The sequence below is a fragment of the Natrix helvetica genome, assembly GCF_964273705.1.
Source record: "Natrix helvetica genome assembly, chromosome: 2".
Taxonomy (NCBI): Eukaryota; Metazoa; Chordata; class Lepidosauria; order Squamata; family Natricidae; genus Natrix; species Natrix helvetica.
In genome coordinates, this window is record NC_138552.1 from 142,629,063 (window position 1) to 142,642,020 (window position 12,958).

At 38.8% G+C, this 12,958-nt stretch overlaps 1 protein-coding gene across 1 annotated transcript in view; it reads left to right on the top strand.

Moving 5' to 3' along the window:
• The window catches only part of APOB (apolipoprotein B), a 51,459-nt gene that overhangs the window by 33,478 nt on the left and 5,023 nt on the right, over positions 1 to 12,958 (top strand). The window contains exons 23-26 of the mRNA XM_081943147.1: positions 276 to 415; positions 1,507 to 1,880; positions 3,827 to 11,344; positions 12,177 to 12,291. Of these exons, the coding sequence (XP_081799273.1) occupies positions 276 to 415; positions 1,507 to 1,880; positions 3,827 to 11,344; positions 12,177 to 12,291 (8,147 nt within the window). The remainder of the gene's footprint in view (positions 1 to 275; positions 416 to 1,506; positions 1,881 to 3,826; positions 11,345 to 12,176; positions 12,292 to 12,958) is intronic.

Consider the following 12,958-nt stretch of genomic DNA (forward strand, 5'->3'; position numbering starts at 1 on the left):
GAGTGTGGGGATGTTGCAGGGGCTTCCTCTCCATGCAAATTGTAACTTGAGTTGTTGCAGTACCTGGGACAAGAGAATCTTGTGTAGGTTCTTCCCCTCATATTTCAGCAGTGTGGAAAGAAAAGGTGGTGTGCATCAGTTTGCACACAACTGGAGAATGTCACACAAGACCATATCCTCACTGTTTTTAGGATTTTATCCCTAGTGTGAACTGTTCGAATTGTTACATCTAATGTAAGTTGCTTGTATTGTGATAATTTATTATGATTTTTCAGGCAACCAATACCTGGTTGGAAAAGACATCCAAAGATATACCATATGCCCAGAACCTACAGGACAAATTAAGTAAACTTCAACAACTTGACTTTCAAATCATAGATGTAATCACCATTCCTGAAGAGCTTTTCTTTAAAAGGTAAAGCAAAATATCTTTGTTTCTTTTGTCTGATGCTGGCAAACTCCATGGGAATTTCCAAGTTAGCCTTCCCCTACTTCAGGGGTGTCAAACTCACCGTAACGGCAGCTCACGTTACTTATAATGACTTTTTCCCCCTTCGCTAAACTGGGTGAGGGCATGGCCAGCGCGTGATGTGTCCAGCCCACGGACTGCGAGTTTGACAGACCTGCCCTACTTGAAAGCAACCAGAACTATGGACTTCAACTCTCCCCCCCAATTCTGCAGCCTATATAGACATTAATGAGATTGCGGGAGATTGAAGTCCACATATTGGGAAAACATTGAAATTGATGTAAATGGGTGGATGGATGGATGGATGGATGGATGGATGGATGGATGGATGGATAGATAGATAGATAGATAGATAGATAGATAGATAGATAGATAGATGATGGCTGGCTGGCTGGATGGATGGATAGACAGACAGACAGACAGATAGATAGATGATGGCTGGCTGGCTGGCTGGCTGGCTGGCTGGCTGGATGGATGGATAGATACCTAGATGATAGACAGATAGATGGATGGATGGATGGATAGATAGATGGATGGATGGATGGATGGATGGATGGATGGATGGACGGACGGACGGACGGACGGACGGACGGACGGACGGACAGACAGACAGACAGACAGACAGACAGACAGACAGACAGACAGACAGATAGATGATGGCTGGCTGGCTGGCTGGCTGGCTGGCTGGCTGGCTGGCTGGATGGATGGATAGATACCTAGATGATAGACAGACAGATAGATGGATGGATGGATGGATGGATAGATAGATAGATAGATAGATAGATAGATAGATAGATAGATAGATAGATGATAGTAAGTAAAAGCAATAGTTAGTAAGTAAAAGCAATAGTTAGTAAGTAAAAGCAATAGTTAACCACTTCTTCAGTGGTGTTCTCTTCAAAAGATAGCTTCATTAGGATTTTTTCCAAACAAAATTATTAAAATGCTTGCAGTTACTGCTTTTGTCTGCTACCTATTAAAATGGGCATGAAGAATAGTGCATTTTTAAACTTACAATGGGTAATTCTGTGTTTCAGTGATGGCAAGATTAAATACGTTTGGAATAAAGACAGTACTTTCATTACTATCCCCATGCCCTTCGGTGGACAATCATCACAGGACATCAGCGTACCCAAGGCTCTGAGAGCACCAGCACTGGTGGTGGAATCCCTGGGATTAAATATTCCATCGCAGGAGTATAACATTCCACAATTCACCATCCCTGACGATTATACCCTTCGGGTACCTTTGTTGGGCACTTTTGAGATCACTTCCAACTTGTACAACAATTACTACAATTGGTCCGGCTCCTATTCTTTAGCTAACACCACAAAAGAGGCGTACAGTCTGAATACAAGATATTTTGCAAAAGCTGATTCTGTTTTGGACTTACTTTCATATAATATACAAGGTAAGCATCAATTAGGGTTATAAATGCTATTAATTAAGCACTGATTATGTTTTCAAAAGTCACAGACTCTTTGCTCTGAACACACCAAATCAATATGAATGGTTTTAATGTTTTATGTTTACACGGTTTAATTTAATGAGTTTCTCCCCAAATATAATAATTCTTACTATTTGATTATTAGACTCTGAAAATGAACTCAACATACTAAGTCATGACTGTTCATGCAGAGAACTCTTAACAGCCTGGTTGGCATATTTGCATAAACACTGATTGCCTTTTTTAAAAGCATATTAATTGTGTGACACTAAAAAAAAAGCGCTGTACAATACTCTTATTACAAAGTATTGCACAATCTTGTGTCTAATTTTGGAGCAAGGTTCTGAATCAGAAATTACTATCATACAAGAGAGATTGAGATTTTGAGATCTTGTGTCTGCCCAAGATCACCTAGTATTATGTAGTCTTCCTCATACTAGTGCCCTCGTTGTAGTTTAAGTTTCAGAGGGCACAATGATTGAGAATGTCAGAAGAATAATTTGAGTTCCAACTTGAGCCAGGCTTGTGCAAGAATAAATAAAAATGAGATCCAGACAGCTTTAAGGAAAGAAGAAATATTATTCCTAAAAGCAAAGACTTTGCCTTTAGATGCAGCTGCAGAGAAATGGGGTACAGCGACACAGTTTTATAGGGGAGCTTTCCTGGGTGTAGAAGTGTCTATGTACTGATTCTAGTGTAATACTTCAGGAGCGTGTGTATGTATGTGCAGGTACATTATTTATGTTTATTCTTGTGAACATGCAGTTCCGCTGGGAGATGTAATATAATTAACTCTATTTGTATTTACACACCTTATCCTTTGATATGTGTATTGGGTCTGGGTAACTTATTTGGGGATTTGAGGAAATTTGAGGAAAAGATTTTCCCCTGTTCACTATTTTTACTTGATCAACATAGCTTTAGCTTGACTGTCAATTATCTAGTGGAGATGCTGATTCTCAGTCCATGGTGGATTTTGTTAATGTTTTAAGGGAAGATGAAAACAGTATAAAGAATAAAATATTTTATTCTGATATAAAACTTCTCACAAGAACTTGGCCGTAGTAATCTAATACATCTGAATCAGGGTGTCAAACCCGCGGTGTCACATTGTCACGTGACATACCATGGCTTTTCCCCCCTTCTAAAAAGGGAGTAGGCGTGGCCAGTGCATGACGCAGCCTGACCATGGACCATGAGTTTGGCACCCCTGATCTAAATGGAAGCAAGTTCAGAATAACCATATAGTTCATGTTACCATACAAGCCTCAAGTTTAGGCCTTGTAATTTACAAAAATTTGCTACAGCTAACACCCATATCAGTCCCAGATGCTAAAATGTCAAACAAATTATAACTGGGCTCATACATTGAATTAACATTATTGTTACATTTTCAGTGAAACTTCTAAGCAATCCTTGCATGCCTTTTTTAAAAAAAGAATAATGCCCAAATAATGTACTATAACTATAATCTGTTATAAATCCCACTCAGCAAACTAGTTTGGATCTAATGGTTAAGGTGCTGGACTTGGAGCAGGGAAGCCCAAGTTCTAATCCTGCCTTAGAGACAAAAGGCAGCTGGGTAATGTTTGGTCAGCCATTACTTCTGAGCTTTAGAAAGAAGACAGTTTGAAACCACATCTGAAAATTTTGCCAAATAAGCTGCATCTCCTTTGACACTAGGAAGGAAAGGAAAAAAATTAGTCCTATTCAAGTCGGTCTCTGTGCACAGTTACTCAGAGCAAGGTCCCATTAAATATAGCATGGCTTACTTTTAAGTATATAAGCATTTTAAACATCTGGATTACAGAATTCATGAATGAGGAGAGCAAGCATTTAAACATCACAATAGTTCAAGTTACTTAGCATCTTAAAGTTACTAATGTTTTTTTTCCCCCATTTTATTTCAGGTGGGGGAGAAGCAAGATATGACAGAAATGGACTTACCTATGATTATGAAAACTCACTCCGTCACAGCCTCCTCAATTCCAATTTTAAATTCAGCAAGGTCAACCAATATGGACTCAATCCCACTGTCAAAAATACCATGACATTGGAGACTTCCAGCCCCGTCGGAGTTATGTTTTCCTTGTCTGTCCAGCGGGATTCCACTGAGAATGACGAGTCACATGTTGTTCTTACCAATCTAGAAGGGCAATGGAAGGTTGCTACAATTTTTGCCAAAACCAAATACTTACAATCTATTACCTCTAATAAGAACAATCTCAACTTGGTATGGGATTCATCCCTGACTTTTGATTCTTCCCTCTTCGTGGCTACTAACCAGATGAGTCAAAAAATTACTGCGGATGCATGGAGACTCTCCTCTAACACAAACATACAGAATTTCATTCTGACTAATGAGGCTTCCTTAAAGTATCAAAACAGCCAGCTGAAACTGTCATCACAGGCAAATGGAGCCTACCCAAACTTTGAAACAGTCAACAAGTTTGAATTAACTTTAGACAAGCAACAGGCTATCCTTCATTCCGAATTAAAGGCCACTTACTTTGAAAATGTATATTATGCCCTGGTATCAGGCTCTGTTAATAACCAAGGCCTTGAACTTATCAGTGACTTGTCATTGGAAAACAAAAGGAACAAAGCCGAACATAAGTCTGCTCTAAGTATTAAGCAGGATGGACTGGTGAGCAGTGCAACAACAAAATTGCAGCTTTTCTTACTGGTCTTCCAGAATGAAATGAATGCACGAATTGGCACTTCTGGTGCTTCTGTGAAGATTGACACCAATGGACGATCAGGGATACACAATGCAAGATTCAGCTTGGATGGGAAACTAGCCCTCACAGAAATAGCACTGTTGAGCACATATCAAGGGAGCATTTTGGATGTGGACAGCAAAAATATTCTGAACTTCCGAGTAAATAATGGAGAACTCAAATTTTCAAACAGTTTGACAGGATCCTACAAAGAAACGAAGTTTGAGCACACCCATGAGCTGAACACCGTAGGGTTGTCCTTGACTTATGTTTCCAATTTGGACCACACTATTAACCCAGACATATCCCACAAACATCAGGTGGACCTGCAGCTACAGCCCTCTTCCCTCACGGCCAACTTGAACAATGACTTGAAATACAGCAGTGCCAATGTAAACAACAAAGCCCGCTTGCAGCTTGAGCTCTTCAAGGTAAATCTGGATGGCAATATTAAAGGCGCCTATAGAGGCAATGAGATAAAGCATACCTATATCTTTACTTATGGAGATCTGACTGCACATATGAAGACGGACACAGCTGCAAGCATCCAAGGCGCAGCCCTTACCCATAAAGTTAACTTGAATGTCGCAGGACTCTCTTCTACAATCAATGTCAACACAAACTGTGATTCCAAATCCTTAACCTTTTCTAATGAAATACGGTCTGCAGTTGCCCCCTTTACTGTCACTTTGGATATGCATACTAATGGAGATGGACGCTTAGCACTTTGGGGGGAACAGTCTGGGCGGTTGTACAGCAAATTCCTACTAAAAGCAGAACCTCTTGCGTTTGTCTTTTCCCATGATTACCAGGGATCAACCAACCACATCGTCAGTTCTAGGGGAAGATATAATACTGGATTAGATAGCAAAGTCACTGTTGTTTTAACTCCATCTGAACAAAGCAGTGCTTGGAAAACAAAGAGTCAGCTGAATAGCCATGTATATACCCAAGACATTAATGTGTTTAACAATGCTGAAAATATTGGTGTGGAGTTGACGGGACAAACTTTAGCTGATCTTTCTGTACTAGACTTTCCTATGAAGATACCATTCACAAATGATGAAAGGCTTAACCTAATTGATACCTTGGGTTTAAGAGAAAATATAGCCGAGCCTCAAGAATTTGGCCTCTCTCTTTCTCTCAAATATGATAAAAATGCAGATGTGCATATCATCAATCTACCTTTCTTGGAAAAACTTCCGGCATATTATGAGCAATTCAGACATTCCATCTTAACTGCAATGAAGTCCATTCAGAAGAATCTAAAGAGCATAAATATAGACCAGCTTATGAGAAAATACAAAACAGCATTAGATAAGTTTCCCCAGCAAATGAATGACTATGTGAACTCTTTCGATTTGGAAAGTAAAGTGAATAAACTGAAAGAGAATCTAGATGCCTTCACAAAAGAGTATAGCATAACAATTGAAGACCTTCAAAACACATTGGAAAATGCTAGAGCTAATCTGCTAAATGTTTTGACTAAGCTGCAAGTATTTCTGACTGAAACTCAAAAGTATATGAAGGAGAATTATGACTTAAGACCAGCTATCATGCAACTTATCGAGACAATTGTTGAAAAAATAAAAGTTCTAGATAAGCAATATGAAATCAGTGTGACAATGATCAACACAATTCAGCAACTCCAGTCTTTTATTTCTGAGTATGACCCTAGCCAGATAGGAAGCAACGCTGCTGCTTGGGCTCAAAATGTAGATGACACATACAAAATAAGAGCTCAGATACAAGAAAAACTTGATCAACTGAAGAGTCAGATTCAGAATTTCGATGCCCAACGTATTGCAGAAACTTTGAAGCAGCAGATAAAAACAATTGATGCTGAAATGCTTATAGGAAAGTTAAAAGTACAATTTCCATTTGAAAAAATAGACCAACTCCTTAGACAAATCAAAGACATCCTTCTAAATTTTATGGAAGATTATGAGATATCTGAGAAGATCAATGCATTCACAGTCCGCATGCATGAACTTATTGTAAAGTATAATATTGACGAGCAGGCCAAAGTTCTAATGGATAAGGTGGTAGAATTATATAAACAACAGAAAATCTCAGAAACAGTTCAGCGGTTAGCCATCACATTGAAAAAAATTGACATAAAACCATTCTTCAATCAAATATTGAAGTTTATCGATGATGCAATTAAGAAGCTCCAAACTTTTGATTATAAAAAGCTAGTGGATGGTATCAATGACTTCCTTGACTCTGCAATAAAGAAGCTGAAGTCCTTTGATTACAACAAATTTGTAGACGAAACAAACAATAAAATTCGGGAAGCAACTCAAAAAATCAATGATGAAATTAAAGCTTTGGAGCTGCCACAAAAATTGGAAGCTGCAAAACAATACATCAAAGAGGTCCATGCTGTGGTTTCCCAATATATTGAGAAATGGAAAGATAGTAGACTTGCTGCAACAGTTAACTGGTTCAATGATCTTCTAAGCTCTACAGCAATAGAGGAACTGAAAAGTAAGATCTTTGATTTCCTGGAAGATGCACGCAAAAGAATTTACCAAATGGACATTCCAACAGAATGCCAAAGATTCCTTCAAAAAGCAAGCCAGCTATACAGGACCGTAGTCTCCTATCTAGTTGACAAATGGGACATTACTGCAAAGAAGATTAGTGTTTTAGCAGAGAAATACAATGTAAAAAATATGGGTGACCGTCTGAACCAGTTTGTTGAAACTGGGTTTATTGTTCCTGCAATCAGGCTAGGCATAATCAACATACCAGCTTTTGAAGTTAGTCTCCGAGCCTTAAAGGATGCAACATTTCAAACCCCAGATTTTATTATTCCACTAACAGACCTTCGTGTGCCTTCTTATCAGATAAATTTCAAGAGATTAAATGAAATCAGAATCCCAGCTAGATTTACTACTCCTGCATTTGTCATACTAAACATTATTAAAGTTCCCTCCTATACAATTGATTTTAATGAAATAAAAGTGAAGATCGTGAGGATAATAGATCAATTAATGACAAGCGACTTTCAGCTGCCAGCAACTGATGCATACTTTCAAGAGATGAAAATCAAGGATCTTTATTTTTCAGACTTTTCTTTTCCTGAAATGAATTTGCCCCAGTTACAAGTACCCGAATTATTGATTCCAAAGCTGAACTTGAATGAATTTCAATTTCCAGATATAACGATTCCGGAATTCCAGTTACCACGTATCCCATATACTGTAACTGTCCCTACATTTGGAAAGCTGTCTGGTACTTGCAGAATTGCTTCTCCCTTCTTTACGCTGACTACTAATGCTGGTTTTCAGAATGTAACAGTACATGCCCACAGCCCAGAATTTGTAGCCTCTCTTTCGGCTATAGCGGTATCCAAAATCGACTTCCTTGCTTTCACCATAACTGCAAATACTCACCTTTTGGCACCTGAGATGAAAAAGTTAATCCTAAAAGAAAACCTGAAGTTCACCAACTTGTACCTTAAAGCCGACCACGGAAGTGAAGTCGCATTTTTGACAGCATCTGTTCAAGGAAATGCTGAAACAACAGCCAGCTTCCAGACCACACGTAATGCTATAGAACTGCATAACAAATTAACAGTCAACCTGAACAAGATTATTTCCATGGACAGCAAGACACTTTATACACATAGGCTCAACATTCCAAGGGCCCAGTTCACTAGCCAAGCTGAATTAAGCAATGAAATAAAAACAGCATTGGAAGCTGGACACATCTCAGCTACTTCCACTGGTAAAGGGAACTGGAAATGGACTGCTCATGACTACTCTGATGAAGGAACCCACGAATCAAAAGTCAGTTTCTCCATAGAGAGATCCATAGCTGCATTTGTAGCAGAAAACAGGATAAGTGCCAAATACCTAAGAGTCAACCAAAGAGCGGTGTATGAATACAACTTGCCAAGTTCTTCAAAGCTTCAGGTGGAGTCTACAATTGAGTCTCCACAACTTGGGCAGAGTGTTTTAAATGTGCAAGGCGCAGGGAACCTCGTACAGCTGAAAATGGAACTGTCTGCTACACACAATGCTAAGGTGACGGGACGCATCTCCGGGACAATAAATAATGGTGTGTCCTTTTCAATACAACCATTTGAAATTAAAGCATCAGCTAATAACAATATGAATCTAAAAGTTAGCTTCCCATTCAAAGTAGTTGGAAAAATTGAGTCTGTAAATACCTATGGCTTGGTGCTCAGTCCTTCCACTCAGCAAGTTAGCTGGGTAGCTGAGGGAAGATTTAACCAATATAGATACACTCATAACTTGTCTGCTGGTAATAATGAAGATAGTACTGAAGCTATTGTATCCATGAATGGTGATGCTAACTTGGAATTCCTAAATATTCCTATTTCATTTCCTGAACAATCTGTTCCCTACATTGGTGTCAGGATACCCCAAGTGCAAGAATACTCTCTGTGGGAAGAAACGGGACTGAAAAGGCTACTGAAAACTCCAAAACAATCATTTGATTTAAATGTAAAACTTCAGTACAAGAAGAACAAAGATGTACACTCATTTCCGATTCCTTTAGATGGAGTGCACAAAACACTCAATTATTACATAGTGAACTTCAACAAACATTTTGAAAGAAATAGAGACCACACTTTAGCATTTCTGACAGAGTCCTACAACCAAGCCAAGGTCAAGTTTGACAAATACAAAGTGGATACTTCAGTAAACCAAAGCCCGCAAATCTTCAAGATTCCAAGCTACACCATTCCTGTGCTTAACATTGAAGTCTCTCCTTTTACAGCAGAGCTCCCAACTTTTGGTTATGTGCTTCCAAAAGAAATGAAGACCCCAGATTTCACTGTTCCATTTGTCGGGTTTTCAATGCCATCATATACTGTTGTCCTTCCATCACTGGAGCTACCAGTTCTTCATATTCCCCAAGGCCTGAGAACACTGAAGCTTCCCAATTATCGAGTAAGCCCCCTGCCAAACCGGATCTCTATCCCAGCCTTTGGAAATATTACCTATGATTTCTCATTTAAATCTAGCATGATTACCTTGAATACGAACGCTGGCCTTTTTAACCAATCTGATATTATTGCCCGATTGAGTTCCTCCTCCACTTCTGTGATTGATGCCCTACAATATCAGTTGGCTGGAACCACAAGCATCACAAGGAAGAGAAGTCTGAAACTAGCAACTGCATTATCCCTGAGAAACAAATTCATGGAAGGAAATCATGACAGCACTATCAGTTTCACAAAGAAAAACATAGAAGCTTTAGTGGCAACTACAGCAAAGATTACCATACCGGGCTTGAAAGTAAATTATGGACAGGAGCTTAAAGGAAATGCCAAAGCAATACCAATGATATCTTCAAAAATAAATATAAATTATGATATTGGTAACAATTATGTCAATGCTAAAGGAGCAGTTGTCCACCAAGCTAAACTAGAAAGTATTGTATCTTATATATCAGCTGATACATTAACCAATGCTTTTATCAATGGTAAATTTTATGAAGGAAAATCATTTTCTGGGAAGTTGGTTCATGAAGCAAATACTTATTTGAATTCTAAAGGTATTCGATCAGGTATGAAGTTTGAGACCAGTTCAAATTCTGCGGACTTCTGGAATTTTGATGCAAAAGAAAATGTTGCCATCGAAGCATCTACCGATCGTATTTATGCTCTATGGGACCATAGTGGAGAAAACTATCTAAATTATTTCTCATTACTTCAAACTAGAGGAAATCAGATCTGCAAAGTAACTCTGGAACTGGCTCCTGGTATTATGACAGCAGGTCTTCAGATACAAGTTGCCCAACCAAATAATCTCTTTGATGAGACTTCTGTCAATCAAGCATTTTCACTGACAGTTAATAATGGAAATCAAAAAATTAGCTGGAAGAGTGAAGGCCAAATCCTTAATTTTTTCCTTGGACATGGCTTGGAGTTAGCAAATGATAATGTAGAAGCTCGAGTTGACTTGTCAGCGTCTTTGGGAGGACACATCAATTTCCTCAGAAAATGTATAGTGCCAATTTATGAAAGGAGTTTATGGCACATCTTAAAATTAGATCTGACCACTAGACCTGAAGAGAAGCAATACCTAAATGCATCTACAAAAATAGTATATACAAAAACTGAAGATGGGTATTTTTTCCCTATAAATGTCAATCGACTGGCAGATGGCTTTACAATCATGATTCCTGAAATTCAAGCAAACGGTCTTGACAATCCATCTTACTCCATTGTCCAACGTGAGTTCAAAGTCCCCGAAAAGTTGGAAAGTTCATCATTTGATATCAACCTTCCTCTGCTACCAAAAGTACAGTTTCCCCAAGTTAATGTAATAACCAAATACAATAATCTGGAACCAAATAAAATTCCATACTTTGAGCTGACTGTTCCCAAGTACCATGTAACAATGCCCCAATTTACTCTTCCAAAGACACTTTCCCTTGGCAACCTACATCTGGATCTGAATGCTGCAACCAACAAGATAGCTGATTTTGATTTGCCTACAATTACAATCCCTCAACAGCAGATTGAAATACCAGCTTTCACGTTTTCTTTACCTGCTGGAATTTACTTCCCCAAATTTGGAGCTTTGTCTAGCTCTGTCAAGGTCGCTTCCCCATTGTACACTGCTACATGGAACACAGATCTGAAGAACACCAAGGAAGCCTTCGAACATTCCATTGACTTTACTGCAAATTCACCACTGCAGTTTCTGGAATACAATTTAGACGGTAAGTATATCCATGTTATATTCTACCTTATTTTGAATTAGATATAATTGATTGGAATTTAAGATGGATGAATTGAAGGAACTTCCGCTCCTTTAAAATGTAACATAGGTAAGATGAGGCAGAGTAATGGGTTTTTTTTTGGGGGGGGGAGTTTCAGAGTTTGTTGCATAAATTCAAATCCAGAAGGCACACACAGATAACTGATTCAGCTGGATTCATTAACTTCTTTATATACATAATAGATGGATAAATGTACAATACCAACAGGTGCGTCTTTCAAGTAAACACAAGGCAGAAGAGTTACAGGCAAACACAAGTAGCTAGTTTCATTTCAGCAGACAAGCCCAGATAGACTGCTTTTTTTACTTCTCAGAGCAGCAGACTGCTTTAGTTTTAATTCTCAGCTAAACCATGCCCAGACTCCAAGCTTAGTTCTCTGCACAGACTGAGATCTGTTTAAGCTTCCATTGGCTGACTTAGTTGCTATGCCTATTCATTGGCTGACCTTGTTCCCATGTCTCTTCCAGTCATGACTATTTTAACAAGGATTTTGAAATCCATCTGGATTTTATATATAGGTGAAAAGAGATTAGACCAGGGAAGTAATGATTAAACCTGTATTCATGACACCAGTTTTGCTGTATGCATGTTGTTATAACAGCTACTTTAGAACTAATGAATTAACAATTTAAAATATTCTATTAATTGAAGGTAACGGTTAAGCCAAAAACAAACCCCACATATATCTCAAGGACACTTGCAAACGTCAGTCTATGTATCTCCCTAAATTTGTGAAATGTGATTTCACCCTTATAAATCCTTTCCTTTCTAGGTGCATCCACCTACAAATATGAAGGCAACCGTTTCACACTAAATACACAGTATGATTTAGCTCATCCTGACCTAAGTGGAAAATATAAAGCTGTCTACGTTGTAGAAGGTGACAGGTAAATATACTCTCGCAAAATGAAGGCAAATATATATGTTCCAGGACAATGTTGCAGGATCCAATCTGAGTCAAAGAATGTGCTTGCTGTGTACATTTCTTGAACAGAAATGATTGAAGCCTGGGAAACAGGCCCCTTGTCAGTCAAGAGGAGTGCTGATTTACCACCAGCCTACCAGGTACTTAAGGAAATAATAATTAATGACTTAATGGCCAGCCATCAACATCCTAATTAGTAATTAAAAACTACAACCAGGCACCATATAAATATAATGCACACGTATAAACAGTGCACATATTCTGGAGAGAAAGAAGTTCTCTGAGGATGGGTTCCAGCACAAGCCCAAAAACCTGGAAGAATAAACCTGGAAGAATAAGAAGATCCCGGGGATTGGCTTAGATTATATCCTAAATATATTCTCTTTGTTAACAACTCTATAGATGAAACTACACCATAAATAGGGATCCATTGAGCACTGTGGTGGGTTTCCAATATTTTTACTACCGGTTCGCTCGCGCGCGCAACTCTTCTGCGCATGAGCAGAAGCATCCGGACAGGCGGGCGGAGCCTCCCACCATCGCCACTACCAGTTCGCCCAATCTGGGCTGAACTGGGAGCAACCCACCTCTGAATGAGCAGTGTTATGTAAGGGAGACTGTATACTCCA